This window comes from Channa argus, chromosome 23 (assembly GCF_033026475.1).
Source record: "Channa argus isolate prfri chromosome 23, Channa argus male v1.0, whole genome shotgun sequence".
Lineage (NCBI taxonomy): Eukaryota > Metazoa > Chordata > Actinopteri > Anabantiformes > Channidae > Channa > Channa argus.
In genome coordinates, this window is record NC_090219.1 from 4223277 (window position 1) to 4243984 (window position 20708).

At 37.6% G+C, this 20708-nt stretch overlaps 2 protein-coding genes across 2 annotated transcripts; one reads left to right on the forward strand and one right to left on the reverse strand.

Annotated features, from left to right (window-relative positions):
* Positions 1-140: 140 nt before the first annotated feature.
* On the forward strand, positions 141-5588 carry cdadc1 (cytidine and dCMP deaminase domain containing 1). Its single transcript, XM_067493041.1, has 11 exons — positions 141-482; positions 756-856; positions 991-1168; positions 1827-2130; positions 2214-2420; positions 2535-2653; positions 3212-3261; positions 3671-3840; positions 3934-4123; positions 4301-4349; positions 4586-5588. The coding sequence occupies exons 1-11, from the start codon at positions 383-385 to the stop codon at positions 4684-4686; spliced, it is 1569 nt and encodes a 522-aa protein (XP_067349142.1). The 5' UTR covers positions 141-382; the 3' UTR covers positions 4687-5588.
* A 290-nt stretch (positions 5589-5878) lies between these two features.
* cab39l (calcium binding protein 39-like) lies at positions 5879-20132 on the reverse strand. The gene is made up of 9 exons (XM_067493042.1): positions 19896-20132; positions 12470-12596; positions 11993-12157; positions 11760-11878; positions 11504-11672; positions 10958-11017; positions 9742-9807; positions 9170-9313; positions 5879-8768 (listed from the first exon to the last, which is right to left on the reverse strand). The coding sequence occupies exons 2-9, from the start codon at positions 12569-12571 to the stop codon at positions 8589-8591; spliced, it is 1005 nt and encodes a 334-aa protein (XP_067349143.1). The 5' UTR covers positions 12572-12596; positions 19896-20132; the 3' UTR covers positions 5879-8588.
* Between the last annotated feature and the right edge of the window lie 576 nt (positions 20133-20708).

Below are 20708 nucleotides of genomic sequence, written 5' to 3' on the forward strand. Positions count from 1 at the left end.
TTCGGGGTGTCTGTTTTTTGTTGGATTATCATAATTTAACTAATACTAGCTAACAGACTAACAGCGTTAGTTAACTGTTAACATGATATCTAACTGTAGTTGAAAATTGTCATTTCAAAGTAGTCATACAATTAAACAATGAAAAATGAACAATCAATGTTTGACACAATATTAAATGGTCGCTTTTCTGTTTTCCTTTGCACATATAGCGTTATGTTGTGTTTTATACTTTTATTTTGGAAGCAGTGACCGGAAGCACTTGGTGTCCTTCTGTCTACTTTGTCTTTGAACCAGGTTAACATGAATTCTTGTTGAACTCAGATAATTTTACCAGTCCCAGTTGACTTAGAAGGTATTATTTCGGTTCAAACTAGCGGGTTGAATGGAAGAAAGTAAGTCAAGAAGCCGAGCCGATCAAGGCCAGCTCATGCCAGATCGAGATACAAAAGACATTGGTACCCAGACTGTCTGTAGAATAAAAGGTGAGTCAGATAAACTCTTTAATGTAACGCTAGTGGTTTAGCTAGGTTTCTGGTCTGTCATAAGAAAAACAGCACATTTATGAAAGAGGAGTAACAGCGACAGTTTATCAATACAACCTAATACAAGAGCGACGTTTGACAGTGCCTTTCCAGGTTAATTGTACATGATCCAATTTATATATTCGTTTATGTTAGCATTTTCCAAATAAAAAATAATTATCTCAAAAAAGTATGGCAGAGGAAAACCTTTGTTCTTATCAAAACTGTCTCCAGGTCACGGCCCCAGGTTATCAAAGGTTAATCTCTTTACCTTATTGAGTTTGTGGATGGAGCTTTTCCCTCAGGAGCAAACTGAAGAAGATGACAACAGTCAGGTTGGTGTAAACACACAGTGGATAGCTCTAGTTCATCTACTATGCTTTCACCATACACTGCAGTGAGATATAGTAGGATCTGTACCAACACTTTACCACACTGTGAAGTAATCATTGTATTGTATGTATTCCAGATCCGTGGGATGGGTCTGGTGGTGGTGCGGGACAGTAAGGTGTTGGGACTCCACTGTTCAGGAGCTGAGCTTCATGCCGGACAGGCAGCCATTATCCAGCATGGCACCCGCCTGGCTGACTGTCACCTGTATTTCTCCAGGAGACCCTGTGCTACCTGCCTCAAGATGATCATCAATGGTAAGAGAAATGAGTAGACAAATAGAAGAAAAATGTATGCATGCTTACAAAAACCTGTACAAAAATATACTTTGTGACACTGATGGTACCCCATTGGGCCATACAAATTGTACAGTATCTGTTAATGTATGATTATACATCAGGATTTGGTTGCACCAACACTTTGTAAATAAATTTGTGAGTGAAGGATCCTATGGTCTAAAAACCAAGATGTCCAGTTGATATGATTTCGATAACTAATCTTGGATGAGTGAGAATCTTTACTCACATATTCTAACCACAGGTTAAGACAATTCAAGACATATTGTGTCTCTTGGTCATTATATGGGAAATTACCAGGTATTTAGTTAGAGCTATTTTATATTTCTCCGCAGGTGGCCTTCTTTCTGAATGTTTCTGGGCAGATGTGATCCCCATTCTGCTTTCTATTCCCTTTCAAAACCCACCTAGACACCTGAAACTAAAGAGTGTCTTTGTTATTGCCACAGTGGCTATTAAAGCAATAGTTTAGCATGTAGTGTCACCACACTGTTGTAAATGCTAATTACATAATGCTGACATCAGAACTGAGCTGAACTTTGGAACAGTGTTTCTTAATTCACATACAGTTAACTGCCAGATGGATGAATAAATACTAATGCTGTTTACTTTTCTTCAGCTGGAGTCAGTCAAATCTGCTTCTGGCCTGGAGACCCAGAAGTCAGCATGCTGAGGTCCACCTCTACAAATCACTCCAACTCCCACTTACCTAATGCACCTGACTGCATCACAGAGGAGGCCACACTGGATGCCAGGGCATCAGAGAAGCTAAAGTCCAACAGTCGTCCTCACATCTGTGTACCTCTGCAGCCACTGGCACCTGACCTGGCTCAGTTTGTTGACGAGACTTCCAGAGAGTGTGATTTCATTGAGAGGGTGGTTGATGATGAACCAGGGCTAAACACAGATGAACTCTTCAACAGGTGCTCCAATCTACCGCTCCCTCTGCTGGTGCAGCAGTAAAGAAACATTATTAAGAACATTATTAATAATTTTTGCTTTTCAGAGAGCGAACAAGACACCTGAAGAATTTCTCCAAACGGTTCCTGGTTGCAACACCTCAAGAGCACCAGAAGATTTTGACCCATATGCATCTGGAAAACTTCTGTGTGGAGCCCTACTTCTCCAACCTGAGACACAACATGAGGGAGCTGGTGGAGGTTCTGGCTGCAGTGGCTGCTGGGGTCCCACAGCAGCAACATGGATTCTACAGGTTAGAAACCCCCTCCCCCTTGTCATTTTTAAAAAATTTTTGGTAATGCATGTCTTTATGCACTTGTTATCCACATCTGCTTTAGTCATTGATTGTGTTGGTTCTGTGACCCAGAGAACAACCTTCAGCTGCTGAGCCATCACTGGCCTCACCGTCCAATCATGACACAGGACTATCCCAAAAAGAAGCTCACCATTGCATCATCCAAGCCAGACTGCTGGCCTACAGAACAGGTCTGGTGTTTTATTTTTTTTTTGTCACAAAGTAATTCACTGCACTCAGGGGCGTTTATCATATCAGTCGATATTATGTTTTAAGTCAAACTAAAAATAATACAGTGGAATAATACAGTAAAAAAAAAAAAGTCAGCAAAGTAAAATTAGGAATGTTGAAATAAACTCCACTCTAACTCAAACTAAATTCAGAAGAAATCTTTTTTAATGGAAAGGCCAAGCAGTGAGAAACAATATGTTTGACAAGCTGGAAAATCACATTCTGAGCATTCAAGTTTAATTAGAGGATGTGTCACTCTCATCGCTATTTAGTTTTGGTTATGTAATAATGTCAAATGATTAGTCCCAAACTGCTCCAACAACATTCCAGTTTTGGCAATTTACAATAAGGAAGCCTGGCATACAAGTAAATCGCACATTTCTGGGTTGAGGACACTTAACTGTTTTCCTCTTTCCTGAACGGCAGGCTTAAAGGTCACAGTAGCTTTTCACAGTGTTCATGTCAGAGCTTTCTATGTGTCATCATGTTCTCACATTGAATACTCATTTTTATTCTAGAGGACCCTAAAGTTGGCGTGGGTGCTGTTATCTGGGCCAAAGGACAGTCGGTAAACTCAAATTTCTCCCCTTTGATTTCACTGTCGTGTTTCTGTAGGTTCTGTTAGGATTTGACATTGCGGGAGGGATACAGTGGGACAAAATGGGCAAAAACCTATAATTATCAGATCAATTTAATCCATTAAAGGGTGGTTGCAGTATTGCACGGATGTTTCCAGTGTAGATGGATAGACTGGGAACAGGGGGGGTAGCAATAGAGTCTCCTTTGAACCAGAAATTGTAATTTTTAGTCTTCATTTTGGGACAGATTCATTTATCAAGGTCTAGCATGTTGATTGTGAATTATTTATGTACTTGAATGTGTTTTTATAGCACACTATTAACAAATTTCTCTGTATTCTACCTCATCATTTAAAAATACTTTCTCATGGAGTGTTTTGAACTGCTCTCTTGCCTCAGGCTGGCTGTGATGGAACAGGCAGTCTTTACGTGGTGGGTTGCGGTTACAACGCTTACCCAGCAGGCTCACAATACGCAGAGTACCCACAAATGGACAACAAACAGGAGGACAGACAGAGACGCAAATATAGATATATTGTGCACGCAGAGCAGAACGCACTCATCTTCAGGTCAGCACAGGAACTTTTTTGTTAATGCACATTCATTCACAAAAAGCCATTCTAAACAGAGTTTGACAGAGGTGTTGCTCCTGGTGCTTTTAGAACTCGTGACATTAAACCTGGGGAGCCCACCATGCTGTTTGTTACAAAATGTCCGTGCGACGAGTGCATCCCACTGATCAGAGGAGCAGGCATCTCGCACATCTACACCACAGACCAGGACAGGGACAAAGACAAGGGAGATATTTCCTACCTGAGGTTCGGCGGCTTGAAAGACATAACCAAGTTCATAGTGAGTAAATGGTCAGACAAATGAAGAAACACACCTAAACTGTTATGATTTCTGTTAAAGTATCAGAAGATTTCTACACTCTCTGAACACTGTTATGAAAGTATGTAATATATTCTGTTTTATATTGAAATCCTGCTTGAATACCTTATCTATTTTTAATTTTATTTGCCTTCACAGTGGCAGAGGAGCCCATTAGTTTGCTTAGCACCTTCTCCACACATTGGCAGTAAGTTCCAATATTTTAAGCTTAAATCTCAAAGTGTGTCTTTTGTCTCTCTCTGCAAGATGTTTCATGATTCTGGTTTGATTGAACAGCCACTAGATGACTAATCAAAATCCTAAAGCAAGTTAAACCTGTCAGTGGGTTTACATAGTAGATGAATGAATGAATGAATGAGTTATGAAATGCTTAAAACAGACCAGCTTTACCTTGTATTTTAACAGTAGTGTCTTTTTTTTTAGATGGTTATATTGGAAAGCACAGCAGGCAAACTGAGCAGGAGAGTCACAGCAGCAAGAAGCTGTGCATCAGCAGATCCAACGACTCATCCACTATCAGCTGAACATCAGCTAGCAATGGATGGATGCATGAACGGAGGGTTAGATGGAGGGTTGAATAAAGGACCGATGGATGGATGGATGGATGGATGGATTGATGGATGGATGCATAAATGGATATACAATGACCACAGAATCACATTTTTAGCTCATGTGCCACAGATTTGATATTTTACAGCTGCATAAATCCGGTTATAAAAATTTGATATTAGCTTTTTTCTTCGCTTAAGATCAAATCTGTGCTGCACATAATTTTACAATATTTACTATTTGTGAACCATATTTTGGGGAGACCCATTTCTGTTGTCCCTCTTTAGACTGTTGCACGTTTAGTTTCAATGTGGATGGATGCCAACTCTGGCAGCTTCCAGCTAGAGAGTGGCAATAATACACCTAAAATGCTACACTTGAACTTCCATGAGCTGCTTCAGATAATGGTCTGTGGCTGGAGGACATTCAAGCCCTGCAAGGCTGGATGAAATGGGATCCGAAACATTCGTCCAGCTGCGACTTGTTTGAGTCCAGTATAGATGAATGTAATAATAATGAATGAGGTGGACAGATGAACAATTTTTAAATTAAGGGAAAGGCAAAGGATACCACAAAAATAATATATTTAAAATGTTAATATAAACAGTGAAACTGCATTTGTTCATATGATTGTATTTTTATATAGCTGGTGAATCATTTATTTAAATTGTGTAAGGTATTTGGATGTACAGATATCCATATTGTATGATTATATATTTAGCTCTTGTTGACTTGAGAAAAAAAGTTGCACTTAGTTTGCACCTCAGACTTGAAAGAAATGTGGTTTTCTTATCCTCAGTAGACTAAGAATCAGCCAAAGCCGTGTTATGTACAGAGCTATGACATTTCATAAAATGCTACATGATGAAAGAACTTAGCAGAGCTTTACTCTTTATTTGAGTTCTTTTCACTTAGAGCTTTTAAGTTATTTGTAATTGTTTTGTGTGTTGCATCGTTTTTCTAACAATACAAATAGCATGTTGTTAAATTCCTATACAGAGAAAGTGTTAGCTCTGTAGGAGCTCGTCCTGTGTTTTCGTAATAAGACACTAAACATGTTAAGTCCTAGCATTTATGGAACCATTTCTTCATAACAGTGCATCATCAACATCAGTAATTGTACACCTATCTCTGCAAACAAGTGGCAATGATCACACATAAAATATGTGCATTCCTATCTTTTTATTTGCTGTGAACGTGGTACAATAGCATCAATGTGGGACATAATGTGAAGTTTGGCTTCACCACAGTTGCTCATCGTTTTAGTTGTAACACAGGCGAAAACAAAACAGAGTCAGCTAGAGTGACAAAGTCTCATGTACAATAAAGCAGGCTGGTCTACATCTGGATTTCATTTTACATTCTGATATGGTATAAATACTGTCACAGCTTATGACATCCAAAATAGCTTGTACTGTTTTCAAGACAAAACAATGGCAACTTTTTTTTTCCTTTTTTAGCAAATGCAAAAAAGCAAAGTGGGCAATTTACAGGTTTACGATTGTTAGTAACTGTATTCAATATGAGAAAGCTAAATGAATTGGAAATTTAGTTTGAAAGATTTTAGTAAAATCTTAAAGTGTCAATAAGTATTTTTTTTAATTTATGATGAAGCCATTAAACTTGTTTAAAAACAATTACAGAAGCTCAAGGTGACCCTCAAATATTAATTAAAAAATAAATTCTGAATTTTACTGACTTTAGTGCCAGTGTCTTTTTTTTTGTAAATGGAAACATGATCATTTTTTACTTCTAAATCCAATATAAAACCAACACTGCTTCAAAAGTAGTGTTTTATCCTTACGGAGTTTGTACATTTTATGGTCCTTTAACTACATAAGTTATTCACCACCGCAACCTGTTACAGATCAACTCTGACTTCACTCCACGAGTTTCCCCATGAGTGTGTACCTGGCACAGATTATAAATCAAATGCTGAATCCTGTCTACTTTGGCAACAAAATCAAATTGTGATGCTGGTCGGGTGCACAATGGCAACCACGCTGAAAAAAAGTTCAAAACATTTCTTTTGACAGCATAACTCAAATATAGTGAGTTAAGAGGTTCACTGCTTAATAACAACAAATATGTTCTGTCCAGAGCATATTTTCACCAACATAATAATTAAGCTCCCCCTAGAAAGACACAAATTACAAAAAGAATGAGGAAAGAAGGGAGAATGCTAAACTTAAAAGGCACCTCTGAATATCCTCACCTAGTTTTTTTCTAATACCAACAGCAGATCCAAATCAGAGCAATCACTTGCTACAGTACTGAAAGAAAAGGCCTGAAACACAAACAGCCACACAGCAAAAGTGCCTCCTGTTAACATTCAGTGATCTCATTCACTATGGCACTCACTTTAGATGTACAAACCATAGACTGTACATGAAAAGAAATGAAGCTACATATTAAAAAAAAAAAAACAAACAAACCATCAAGCAGTGTGAAAACAGTGATCAGATAAGATTAACACAATTTTTTTTTAAACATACAGAAAGTGCTTTTAGCCACCAGCAAAGAGAACCAGTGATCAAAATGATTGAAACTTAATGTACCCATTCAATTCAAAAGGCCCTTCATTCAAAGATTCTTACTCCTTCTTATGATATGCTTAGAATTACTATTGTTATTGGCCACTTCTGTTCAGCAGTCACTGAAACTATTTTTTTTTTAAAACCACCTCTATTCTCAGTCTTACTAAAGCCTACAAAGCCAATTACAATGACAAAAGTAGATGCTCTGAAGACTTAAAATTAGATGTGACCAAAAGTACAAGAATACACTTATTGAAGTGGATGAAATTGATGCCATGCCTCCATAAAAAAAAATGAATAACCTACAATTTTGTAATATAATAACTTGAAACCGACAAAAGCAATTCGATAAAAAGAAGTCAAAGAAGTTAAAAAGTGACTTGTTTTTGATTCAAAAGAATATTTTAAATACAGAAAATGCTAAAATAAAAAAGATTAAAGTTTTGACACCAATTACAGGAAACAGTTCGGAGAATCACTACACTCCAAAATTCATTTGATCTTTTATAACAAATGAGTCTGGGGGCTTTTATTTCACTCAAAAATTAAAATCAATACCTTTCTTTGTTTTGTAAATTATTTTTTCCTTTTATTACTTTTGCCAGATTTAAATTATTTCAGAGAAAATTGTCAGTTTGTCCTTTTATTCCGGATGGGTACCTAATTTGTTAAAACGTCACATTTTGAGGAGATGCTCTTGAGTTTTACCTAATTCATTATTGGCTTTGGCAGTAAAATAGCAGAGATATTGGGTTAGCAAAAGTCAACTAAGCACTGGCATTTGGCTCACAAAGCTTTTAGCAATGACCGAGACTGTGTTTCACTCTAAAATTAAAATGTTTCTCCCTGATCCTGACAAGACGAACCAGACGACCAGCTTTAAGGAAAAATAAAACTAAAAGCACAAATTCTTCATCGTTTTTCTGATATTCAGCTACTTCATTTAAACAGCTGTTGCAGCTGCAAATGGTAAAATGATGATAAAACTACAAAAATGGTCACGTCTGTTTGTTAAACAGACCCCATTTTGGTTGAAGTGTTTTGTTTTTTGTTTTTATAACCACTGGTTCCCCCAACAAAGCAAATCAGCTGCCTCCAACTTCATGAGTTGTGGCACTAAGTGCTACAGATGGGGAAAAAAACATTTATGAATAAGATACAAAATAAAAATCAGTGATTAAGAACTACTCTTGTACATGTTTTTTAATGAACCAACAAAAAAAAGACAAATAATGTCTTGAAGATTTTTTTAAATAGAAAACCATTAATGTTAATGTATTTTTTTTCTATTTCTTCCTATTGATAAAAAGTTGGGGTAGAGGAAAGGGAGGGATGCTTCTCTAAGAGGCTGGCTTCTTCAGATCCCTGATCTGTTTGATTAGGTAGGTCTTCTCGTCATTGAACTGCTCGTCATCCGTGCGATCCCTCTGAAAGTTGCTCAAGAAGTCGATTAGTTTAGTCTGGTTCTTGAGCAGGATGTCGACGATAGGCTGCGTCTTATTGGGGTTTGCTACAAACACCTGGGGACGGAAGTAACCGAGGAAACCACGTTTATTTTCAGACAGAAATTTGGTCCTGATTTTCTGAACTTTGCCCTTTTTTGTGAATTTTCTACCATTTCTACAACAAACTAGATGCTTTTATTAACTTTGGCAAGTTTGGGGTTTTAGTCTATCTGCTAATCTGTCTATATGACATTTGATATATAGAAACACATTAAAAACCTGATGCCGTATTACTTGACTTATGTCTATTTAGTGCCAAATGAAAAAAAATGAGAACTGCACAAACTACTCTGCGTTTTAAAAACATTATTTTACATTAAAACTATGATACTCACTCCAGAACAATACATTATTTGCAATTTTCATTTAACTGATCCATACTTGCTCTTTTGCATGTACAACGCTCATGTATTTACCTTGAAGACATGGAAAGCCTCAAACTGGATATTGGGACTCTTGTCTCTTAGCAGATTCATCATCAGCTTGAGATTCTCAGGCTTGCTGATGTAGCGGGTCATCACTGTGAAATTATGTCTGTCCAGTAACAGTTCACCCAGAAGCTGGCGGAGAGATTAATCGGAACAATAAGATCAAGAGAAGTGCACTCAATGAGTCATTACTGGGGGAGTATATTTAGGTAGAAATTAAACTGCCTTTCATGTATTCTTACAGTGACCCAGAACAAACAACAGGATCTGGTACGATAGCAACAAAGAAACAATCCCTCACTGGCTTCCCACCCACAAATACTGCTAATCAAAACACAACCACGGTCATTTTAGTGCTAGTTTCTTCTCTTCCCTAACCAAAATTATTACATATTTTATTAAACACTGTTGTGGTGCAACTTAAGTCAATTTATTTCTCATCTTATCAAGTGTTCATGAAACATTTCTAAGTTTACAACAAACATCAATTTAAACTGAGTATTATCAGGCAAAATGCAACCACCAGAAGTAGTTGTTCAATGAATGAGTCAAGGCCAAACCTTTAGAGACTGCCTCTTGGTGACATAGTTCTCAGAGTGCAGCAGCTTCTCATAATTTGTAAACACCTGGAATGGCACAAGAAACACTCCTTATTACGAATTCTTCAGAATGCTAAATATAACTTGAGACTATGGGCTTGTAGTTTAACCAGTCAAGTAACATTTGTTTTCAATGTCCATGCCATTGCCTCTAAAGGAAAGTTAGGAGCATACCACTGGCTTGGATGTGGGGGTTCAAAGTAAAACAAACAAACAAAAAAAAGAACATACATGCACTATGACAAAGAAGAAGTGGATAAACTGGGAGATGCTGTTCTATTCATGAACTTCCTTCAAATTTGCAAAACCAGGCTCTGCCCTGATGTTTTCATAGCAGTGACCCATTTGGATCTCAGGCCATTACATCACAATCCCACTTTTTATTGTTTGTATTAGGTCTGTTACCGTAAAAGAAGAAAAAACAAATCTACTTTTTCCATATTACTATGCCATAAATCCTTTTAGCCTTGATCCTCTAGGGTATGTTCTAATCTTAAAGTACTGGTACCACAATTACTGTGTTATTAACTTGTTTTTAGTGTATGTATCACTGAGCCTGAAACTAACCTATGCCTGGAGATTTACCTGGACACGCCACTAACGTCTAACTAGTGCTGTACTTCACAGCAACTAAGGAACATGTGTCAACACTCAGCATCCAGTTAAAAAGGCGGTTTTGTGTGGGGTTTCTTCAGGCTGGGACCCCTGGGAGCCCTACCTATGAAAGGGGCCCCACTGCCTTGGGAAGCTGACAAGCATACAGCAGATCTTTATATCTAGAGATGCTGTGACACTGACTCAGCTTTCAATAGGTTCATTTTTTTCTAGAACCTCAAGGGTATTAATCTAAACTTTATTTCTTATGCTCCACACATCTGACCTCTGATTGAATAGCACCTCACAAGACTCTGTGGCTGCCCATATGTGACCACAGTGTGTTCAATGACACTAACCTTTTTTTGGATACATGACTGGGCCATTGAGCACTGCAGGGACAGATACCTGATCTGGTTATGTATCTATGTACAGTATGTTTCGTCTCTTGGGGTCCACTTAGTCAAGCCATGATTTAGAGCTGTGGACAGTGTTTATGCTTCCAAAAAGTGGCCGGGGGGGAGGGGGTTGCATGAATATCATCAGGGATGATGAAACAAGGCTAAAGAGTCAGTCCACTCACAGCATCGTAGTTCTGTTCAAGGTATTCAGCTACAAGAACTTTATGTCTCGTCAGGAGATCCTGCAAAGACAGACAGAAAATATTTAATTATAAATCAAGTTTATCACATATTACAGGCTTCTTATAGGAGGTTTGTGTTAATTTAAAAATGACTAATAGGAACTAATTTATCTGAAGACTGTTGAATTACCTGTCAATGTGTCTCTGAGCTGAGACACATTAACAGGATGTGTCTCAGCTCAGATACATCTCAAATACTTGGTAGAAAATAGGCCTGACGATAAATCTAAGTCAGCTAAATCAGAAACCATAACTCTCGTAATTTGAACCTTTTAAACTTAGGAGAATTTGAGCGCCACTATGCTCAAATAAATACTTTAACTTTCTACTAGTGATTTCTAATGGTAATAAAATTGTCAAAAAGCTGATCCCAAAATTGCGCAATATCCCAATTGTTGACCTACAAAACAGATGCGCAGCAGCTTTAAAAACACATTCTCTATAGCTTCAGATCTGACAGAAAAGGCCCAATAAAACCTGAAGTACCTTGAAGGTGGCGAAGGCGTCTGAGGCGATGTCGAAGGTGGACATCTCCACGTAGTTGAAGAAACTGTGGAAATGATCTGAATGGAGAACAATCTTGGCGAGTGGCTCGTGGCGGATACACTCTCTCAGCATGATCCCACAATTTAGTGCTACCTGAGGTGTCTCGTACCTTCAAACACAGACGTAGCATTTGTGTAACCTCTTTGAGAAACATTAGCCTGTGTACAGTGTGTCCAGTACAGCATGTTTGTCTCACCCTTTCAGCAGAATGAAGAGAACCTCTTGGTGGGAACAGAAATATTCTACAGTGGGGCTCCTCGTCCCAATCTGCCTCCTCAGGATGTTGTTAAAGATCTGACACACATCCTTCTTTCCCTGCAAAATACAAACAATAAACATGAAAGTATTAAATTTAGCAATTACAACATCACACAAACGCTCTGCTGTATAACTCAAATATAAAAGAAACCTCAAATGTTCTCTGCTTACCTCAAAGTCTATGACCTGCAGGTTTTCTACCAGCGCTATCAGCAGACCACTGTTGTACAGCTCCTGGGCCAGTTGGGCAACAGTCTCTGTGTGAGGTTCCTTATCATTGCTCCCGTAGAGAATCTCTTTCATGGACACCAAGCATTTGGATACCTCCTCGGATGCCTTCAGAACAGGACGTAAGAGCAGACAAAGACAGGAATAGGAGAAGAGGATGTTACAGAGGACATGGAGGAGCAAAATGCAAATCCAGATCAGTGTCGAACAGACAAACATTAGAAATTAAAAAAGATCCTGATTCTGGGGGGCGGGGGGGCGCCTGTGGGAGACAGGGTAAACTTTCTTGACAATGAAGTGTCAGTGGTTGACAGAACCAGGCTGTTCCATGCTCTAATTTCACAGAGGGCTGTTACCCTTGGGCCCCTGGACACCCACACACACATACGCACAAACACAGAACATATTTTCCTTCTCTACCTTCTCTGTCTTCTTGTCCTGTTTGACCAGGATGGCCAGGTTTTCTTTTAGGGTCCTGACAATATCTGCTGGACTCTTGTGGGATTTACCAAACAGTGGCATGATGGACAGACACTCGCCTTAGGACCTGGAAAACACACAAGAAAAAAGAAAGAGCAGTCAGTGACAAGCTTCATGCAAAAACTAATATTCAATCGCATTTTTATGTGAATAGGATGTTTCCTTTCCCCTCCACAACAGTGTTGTGTGAAAAAGGGTACTCAGCTCACTAACATATCTATGACACTGTTAGCTTAGCACCTTGTCTGGGATATGCAATAATGCACTGGAGCCCAAACAAATTTAAGCTCCTAGATGAAGTTATGCTAAAGAAAACATAACGTTTAATAAGCATTCAAAAAAGTGATGAGAGCTATTGTACAGTTTGGGAGTCAGAATCACAGTTTATTGCTCAGATCCCTAGAAGATTTTATAAAAAATCTAAACCTTTATAAAATCAGATTAGCAGCCATACTGAGCAATAAATAAAATCCTACATTGATTGCATTTTGGTTTAATTCCCAGCATCTGAGCAGGCTTCAGGTTGTGTTTTGCCATGGCCCTGTCAGAATGTCAGGGACTGTTTGGGCATTAACAGTTGAAAAGGTACCAGCGGGGGGAGGTTACTACAGTATTCTACAGCAGACACAATATGGGCATGCTGACACAATACGTACTCAAATGCCAGGGAGCTTAAAAGTGGAAATGCTAGTGTCATACTTATACCATTCAGTTCAGGCAGAACATAAATAAAGGAAAATGCACTTCCACAGTGCATAACTGTGCAGGTTATTTTTAGCTTCTCAACCTTTCTTCATATTGTCAGTAGCTTAACAAGAAGCCCGCATGTTTATTAAGTCACATTTTCAGGGAAGGCACATTTCAGTGCAGGTTTAACTTTGTCAACAGCAGCTGTCAACAGGCAGAAAGATAACTAAAAGAAAAAGAAGAGTAAAAATATGATGCAAGTACAAATATCAACACAAAAACATGAACTTAGCAGCTGAGTAAGAGAGAGAGTTTGGTTTTAGTCACTTTCTTAGTGTTTGAGGATTTCAAAGATTCAGGAAGCAGCAATGGCCTTCACAATTCAGGCCAGGTCAGGAACAGCCAACTTGTGACTGCTAATCCTCATCTGGGAATGTAAAATGCCATTACCCTCACCCTTAACCCCTAACTCCCACCTTCAGTCCTCTCCATTCAACCATTCCTCCCTTCTTTTGGCCCATCTTTGCCTTTGCTGCGTTGAAACTCACATTTGTACCTCCTCTAAACCCTGCTTCTCCCTCCTTCCCTGCCCTTTACCTCTGACTTCATGAGGAAAGTTATATACAAACATACCCAAAATATCCACCCATGAACACAAAGAAACCTGGAATTTTATGCTAGAAAATGCCCTAGACCCTGAGCAAACGTCCTGCACCTTTTACTCCTTTTTTTGAGTCCTTTTACTCAAACTGCTCAGATTTCCCCAGATGATACTAAAACGAAGTGGTAAACTCTAAGCTGTACAATAGATTTATTTCAACAATTTTAGCTCCATTAAAAAAATCTAATTACATGACATAAAACGTAAAATGTTGTCAGAAAGAGACCATCTAACACAAGGCCTCATAACAAGGTAATAGCTGCTGCAGCTCACAGAGCAACAATGATATACTGAAGTAAATAAAATAATCCTCTACAGAGATATTTGAGGAGAGCGCTGTGAGTTTGTGTTTTCCCCCAGAGTAAAGAAGAAATGAAGGCAACTGTAAAGTACTGTTTAACTTCAACCTCAGAAAATTACTGTAAACCATCTGTAAAAATCCACTCTTCATAATATGGAACATTAATTTGTAAAATGACCCAGTAGGGTTCATTGACACCCGCAGAAACAAGAAAACAGCTCAGATTGGAATCACAAGGTTTTCACCTGACAGACAAAAACCCACATGAATGTACTGAATTTCCTCCACAGTGACTCGCAGTATTTTGGGCACAGAGGACTGATTTAAAGCTTTTAATGAGAACACCGTCTCCTTGTGTTCTTACTAACGAGACAGATTTTTTTTATGCTGTGGTGATGGCTTTTGATGCCTTGCCTTTATTAAGACACAGAGACAATGGTCTAAGGGCAGACTGTTACACACATTTAACAAATTGACCTGCCTCATAAGTTACTAGGTGCACAAATATTTGCTAGACACACTATAAGAAGGTCAGATTGAACTGGAAGAGCCAATTTCTTAAGACAGAAAACTTCTTAAATGCCCTTTAACCCCACTATAACCATTGTATTACTTTACTTTGTAACAATGGATTGTGGCACATATTGTGTAATTAATTTTAAAAATTCCAATATTGTTCTTACTTTTTCCTCATTGGTATTTGTGTGTTACATCTCTCTGAATATATACTGTCAGTTATATTCATATTGAGTAATATTCAGTTTACAATATTAGTCCATTAGAAAAGTAAAAGTATGCCTTGGACATCTTAATGTTCAGAAAGATGTTTGGAATAAGTAAAATAAATATGTTACCGCTCCTCCTGTTTCACTTTATCATCGCATTACATAATGACTACATTTTAGTCAATATTTGTCAAAGGATCAACTAGTAATGAGGAAGTAGTTACCAAAAGAAAGGAACCACAATGCCACATGTTCTCCTTGCCTTTGTATCCAGTCACACTGTAGACTGTTGTGTCAGATAATACGTCTAACATCTTCAATGTTTCATTCAACTTTGCTAATGCAACTGGAATTACATGTCTTACATAATTAAAATGTCCATATTAATCATCTAATAACGTGCCTTTGGGTCCTAGAAAGACTAATATCTAAGTTACTGTGGCACTGTCATTTCACTTGTAGCCAACTTGACTAACTACACATTATGTAATTAAATTAATCTGGTGCCTGCTGGGTTTGAACACATACAGCTAGCTACACTGATTAAGAAAATATAACAGGAAAAGGCCCCACATTGCCTAAAAAAGGTTTTTTTAGCTGTAATCATGGGAGGAAAGTTTCTCAATTCATTGGTGTTAAGAGTGTAAATTTCTCATCACATGTCAAAAGAGATGTCTGCAAAGCGCTTGTTTTTGTGACCAACATTCTAAACCCTTTACTAACTTTGCTGTGATTTATGTAACATTTTTCCCTTTTTTTCCCCTTAAATTATCTGACATTTACTTTTTCCATCAACTGACTGAACAATCAACCAAGTAAAGTGTTTCAGCCATATAAAGTAAAATCCATCATACCCACATAGGTCACATGCTCCAGAGGGTAGCAGGTGTGTGCACTGGGTTTACATGGTGGACACCAAATCCTGTAATCCTTCCCAGTAATATACATTTGTCAGACTTTCAGTTTGGGATGTTGCTCATCTTGTAACAAATCAAAGTATAACTGACACCATCAGCATGTAACAGTCCTTCTTAGGCTGCCTCACTCTATAAACATTCACAATACTGACTACCCCTGACTGGAGTGTAATTTTAGCAAAGAAGCAGATTTCTCTTGGATTATCTGCAAGCATGACCTTTACTGTAACTTATGGGTTTAATGTAGAAGCACACACCTCAAAGAAGGGACCCTTCCCTTTCATGTTCACCAGACCTGTGCCCCACAGCTTTTAGCTGTTCATCCATTCATTTATTAAAAGGTGTTTCATTGCTACTTTTGGTTTTCACTGGCTTGGTTTGCTCCACCCTGTTCAATGTAGCATTTCTATCAGTCCACAGTATTTAAAGTACAAATGTTTAAATTATTAATCCTTTATTTAGAATGTCTAATCTCTTGATTGTATTGCTGATTCAACTGCAAAAAATGTATAGATGAGCAATGACATCATAAATGTAAGGCAGAGCTGCCTTTTGTAGGATCAGATTTCACTAACACAGTGTAGAAAAGTACAAACTAGCGAGTACCCACAGTAGTGGGTGGCTTTGATGAGTTATCAATGTCAATCGAACGTAGCAAGATTTTGATCCTCCACACCTACACTAACTTGTCATGCACTTGATTTTTGCATTTTAAAAAGAACTAACACAATTTAAAACACACACAGCTTCTCTGCATCTGAAAGAATATGCTCTGCACACAATGCATCAGACTATTGATAATGCATATTATAAACCAAGAGTCTTTTTATATTCAAGTCTAAACACCAGAGGAAAATTCAGGTTTTAGTATGCCAACTCCTTTCAAGCTTTCTAAACTATTCAGTAATTTAAGGTAGTGAAGAAAAAGTTTTATTTTTCCTTTTAAAATATAGCAACATCGAATAAAAATACTTTAATAAAGTACAGGTATTTCAAAATTGTATGTACATACTGTACCTGAGTAAATGGTATGAGTTATTTACCACCTCTGGACATCTCTTTGGTGAATGGTAATAGAAATTTCACCATTTTGCTTTTTTGTAGACCAACTTACTTATTCATTTAAAAAAATGGAAGCTGCAGTCCTGTTGTCACTGTGGTATGGTATTACAGAACCATGTAAATCATAATTTAACAGCCTACTGGATTAATTTTATAGTCATTCAAATGTTTAAGAATAAACTGAACATGTTGTATTAGAAGGTTTTGTCCATAGACATAAATAATTGGAAGTCAAGAAGGTTTTTAACACTGTGATGAATGTACAACTTTTCAAAATAAGAAGAACTTGATTGTCTGGAATGCAGATACAGTCATTCATGATGACTGTACACACATACAACTAGAATTTAAATTTTCAAGGAGGGGCAGGGAGGATATTTAACCCATAAACACTCACTTACAGTGTAAGTACTCAATTGAAGCGAACATCACGTGATCGTAAAGGTGCATTCAAGTAATGCCAAAATCAAGATAAAATGTCAAGAAACACAGAATATTAGTTTTTTTTTTTTTAAAAGACGCTGCGACATTGTGCCCTTATTCAAAGTGAAGGCTTACAGGTTCCCCTTTATAGCGAATGTAATGTATATGTGAATGTAAGATGCCATGACATTCAAAAGCTTTGAAGTCCTGAAAAAACACCCTTGTTTCCCTTTGAATTATTCTAAGAAAGCTCTTAGACAGAGGGGGGAGAATTCAAGTGTTTGAACTAATGACACTATAACACAGTCCATCCCAATCTGCAAAGAGACGCAGACATTCACAAAGAGATTACCCACTCTGAGGAAATACGCAAGGAATGCTTCTCATCACATCTCGACTCAAATTTGATAACAATATGAGAAGCCCCTTCTCTTTTTAACTTCTATGTTAGAGCCGCCACCACCTGCTGCACATCCAGCTGCTTTGACCAACAGTGTCATGACTGAGGAAGACACTGTTAAACAGATGTACACAGGCTATGAAAGAAAATGAGGAAAATACACTGCTATAACAATAACTTTTTGCTCTCGGTTTATTCTGACAGGATAGCCTTCCCTACAAATATCTTTTATCAAAAGGTGGCAGACACCAACTCAGAGCAGTAACGGATGGTATACAGCCTGGGAAACTAAGTTCACTTTAGAAAATGTACAATTATGATTTTAAACAGTGCGTTCACACAGACTGACAGAACTGGGTTATAATGTAGAAGTTCACTAGTTGTTCAGGATAGTGTGTAGGATGCTATACTTTCACAGGACAAAAATGGTTTAATATTCTGCAGCAGAAAGGCCTATCCTACCAAGATAGAGCCCACTAATTCTAGTTTTTGTATTTGTCAAGGAAAATGGAGATGCTGTGTGTAACACAGGATGTAAGGTAGGATTGCTTTTAAAAATAAAAGCATAATATGCTAAACACTGACCTGACCAACAATTCAGAACCCAAAAGTTTATCATAAGACTAAGAAAACCTGAACAACATTAACATCTTAGATTTGTTCCCTGGATGGGATTCAGTTTTTAGAACCATTGCCAGTAATTCTTCTGTTATTTGACTGACGGCATTTAGCTCCACATACAAGAATACGCATCACAATTATTTGTCTATTGATAAAACCTTCTAACACAACAACATGTTCAGTTTATTCTTAAACATTTGAATGACTATAAAATTAATCCAGCAGGCTGTTAAATTATGATTTACATGGTTCTGTAATACCATACCACAGTGACAACAGGACTGCAGCTTCCATTTTTTTAATGAATAAGTTAGTTGGTCTACAAAAAAGCAAAATAGTGAAATATGTCTATTACCATTCACCAAAGGCACCTGGTGATGTCCAGAGGTGGTAAATAACTCATACTCAAATACTCATTTACTCAGGTACAGTATGTACATACAATTTTGAAATACCTGTACTTTATTAAAGTAGTTTTATTTTATGTTGCTATATTTCAGAAGGAAAAATAAAACTTTTTCCTCACTACCTTAAATTCTAAGCTTCAGTTACTCTACTAGTTACTTTTTGCAGATGTAGAACCCCATTAAAGTATCAACTAATCAATTATTATGCATTAGTATTGATCAACCATCCACTATCAGTACATTACAATTAGCTCCATCTTGAACGCTTTTTGTTCCACACCTAATTTCTATAGTAAAAACAGCTTATGGGTCTTTACAGTGTACTCTTTCTCCCTTTAAAAGTTTATTGAACAAATTCAGTTGATTACATTTTTTATCAACTGCATCAAATTCAATAATGTTGAACATACATTGTTTTCTCAATGAAATCCTTAAACTTCAAATACATTGAAAAAATGTATTTCAAATCAAGAAAACAATTATAAGTGGGAGTATTTTTAGTCAAAGTTAGTATTTTACTTGAGTATTGAGTTTGTATATTAAGTGAACAATAAATATTTATTTAAAATAAATTATCAAGTATCAAAATTGTTGGCAATTAAATCTAGCAGTTAACTCATTAATTGAACGACTAATTCGTTTTTGTTTTAATACACAAAACTAATTTTGGTTTTATTTTGAAAGAGGGGACCGGACGCTGCGTTGTTTTGAAAGTGGCTAGCCTGACGCTGGTCGTCTAAAGTAACATAGCAGAGATTAAAAAACAAAACCAGATACACAAACGTTAAATATACTGTTAAGGAATTAAAGATGCCACGAACGACAGTGTTTAGAGTAATAGGAATCTGTGAGGCAGACGGCAGCAAATAAGAGATGAGGCCGTACAAACAGTCCCAGACAATGTGATTTAACAAGGCTACACCCCTCTCGCCTCTGGGCTAAACTCCCGTTTTGTCTGACAGATTTCCAAAGGTAACACACTTGTCTGCATCGGTTCAGAAACAACTGCATAAAAGGGACATTATTATGTATTAACATAAGAGAGATTTAAAGGGATCAGCCTGAGTGAAGTTACAAAGACTGTCAAGGGCAGTAACATCTGAGCAGTAGGTGAACTGGAAGCTACTGCTCCTCGACAGTATGAGCTACAAATGATACTTACAGTGGGAAGAGGTTTGCTTGGATGTTTTTTTAAATGTCTTGACCGCTTCTGTCCCGGTTAGCAGCGCAGCCGAGCCTCCGAGGTATGCGCTTGTGGTCACGCCAGGGCTGTGTGTTAGCAGAAAGGTCTGCTAATATGCGTCCGATACAATTTATAATGTGTGGAATCTGTTAAGAAGGCAGTGCAGAATCCCATCTGGTCGGTTTCCAGACTTAGGTCAAGGTAACGGGACGAAACCTTATTGTTTCCGGTATAAACTTTCGAAATAATATCTGCATTAACTCACATCCATTTACTATAAACTCAGAACGAGAAAATGGAAAGCCTGTTGTCAAAATAGAACTGCTACTACTAGTAGAAATACTTCATATGTTTACTTACTTTCTCGATTAGTTTCATATTGGGGCGATTTCCCATTGTCAAACGTAATATTCTTCATAGAGCAATTACCGTCACTTCCGATAGTAGGCTGACTCACACCTGCGAACTTGACAGATCTGTATCTTTCCAGCCACGGCTGAGTCTCGTTCATGTCCTCTCACAAAAAGTCTTTCATACCGACTTGCTTCATGTGTAACTGTATTATATGCCATGCATTATATGTCAATAGACACAAGGACAACATGGTTCACCATATTTAAATTTAAAATATTTTGTGAGAAATAATTAACGTTTACCAGCACTTAAGAGGAAAAATGAAAAGGGAAAGGAAACTGAAGGTCGGATAGTAAACATAATTAGGACGCCACCCAGGCCAAATCATGACGGTCAAAACTAGAAAAAGCCCATTGGAGGTTAGAGATCACGTGGATG

What these genes read in the sequence shown, in the direction of transcription:
- cdadc1 (XM_067493041.1), top strand. Translation starts at nt 383, where the DNA reads ATGGAAGAAAGTAAGTCAAGAAGCCGAGCCGATCAAGGCCAGCTCATG. An exon ending in CCTCAAGATGATCATCAATG is followed by an intron (nt 1,169 to 1,826) that starts GTAAGAGAAATG and finishes ACTTTTCTTCAG; the next exon opens with CTGGAGTCAGTCAAATCTGC. An exon ending in CAGAACGCACTCATCTTCAG is followed by an intron (nt 3,841 to 3,933) that starts GTCAGCACAGGA and finishes TGGTGCTTTTAG; the next exon opens with AACTCGTGACATTAAACCTG.
- cab39l (XM_067493042.1), bottom strand. Translation starts at nt 12,571, where the DNA reads ATGCCACTGTTTGGTAAATCCCACAAGAGTCCAGCAGATATTGTCAGG. An exon ending in TGCAGGTCATAGACTTTGAG is followed by an intron (nt 11,879 to 11,992) that starts GTAAGCAGAGAA and finishes TGTATTTTGCAG; the next exon opens with GGAAAGAAGGATGTGTGTCA. An exon ending in AGGCTTTCCATGTCTTCAAG is followed by an intron (nt 8,769 to 9,169) that starts GTAAATACATGA and finishes TTCCGTCCCCAG; the next exon opens with GTGTTTGTAGCAAACCCCAA.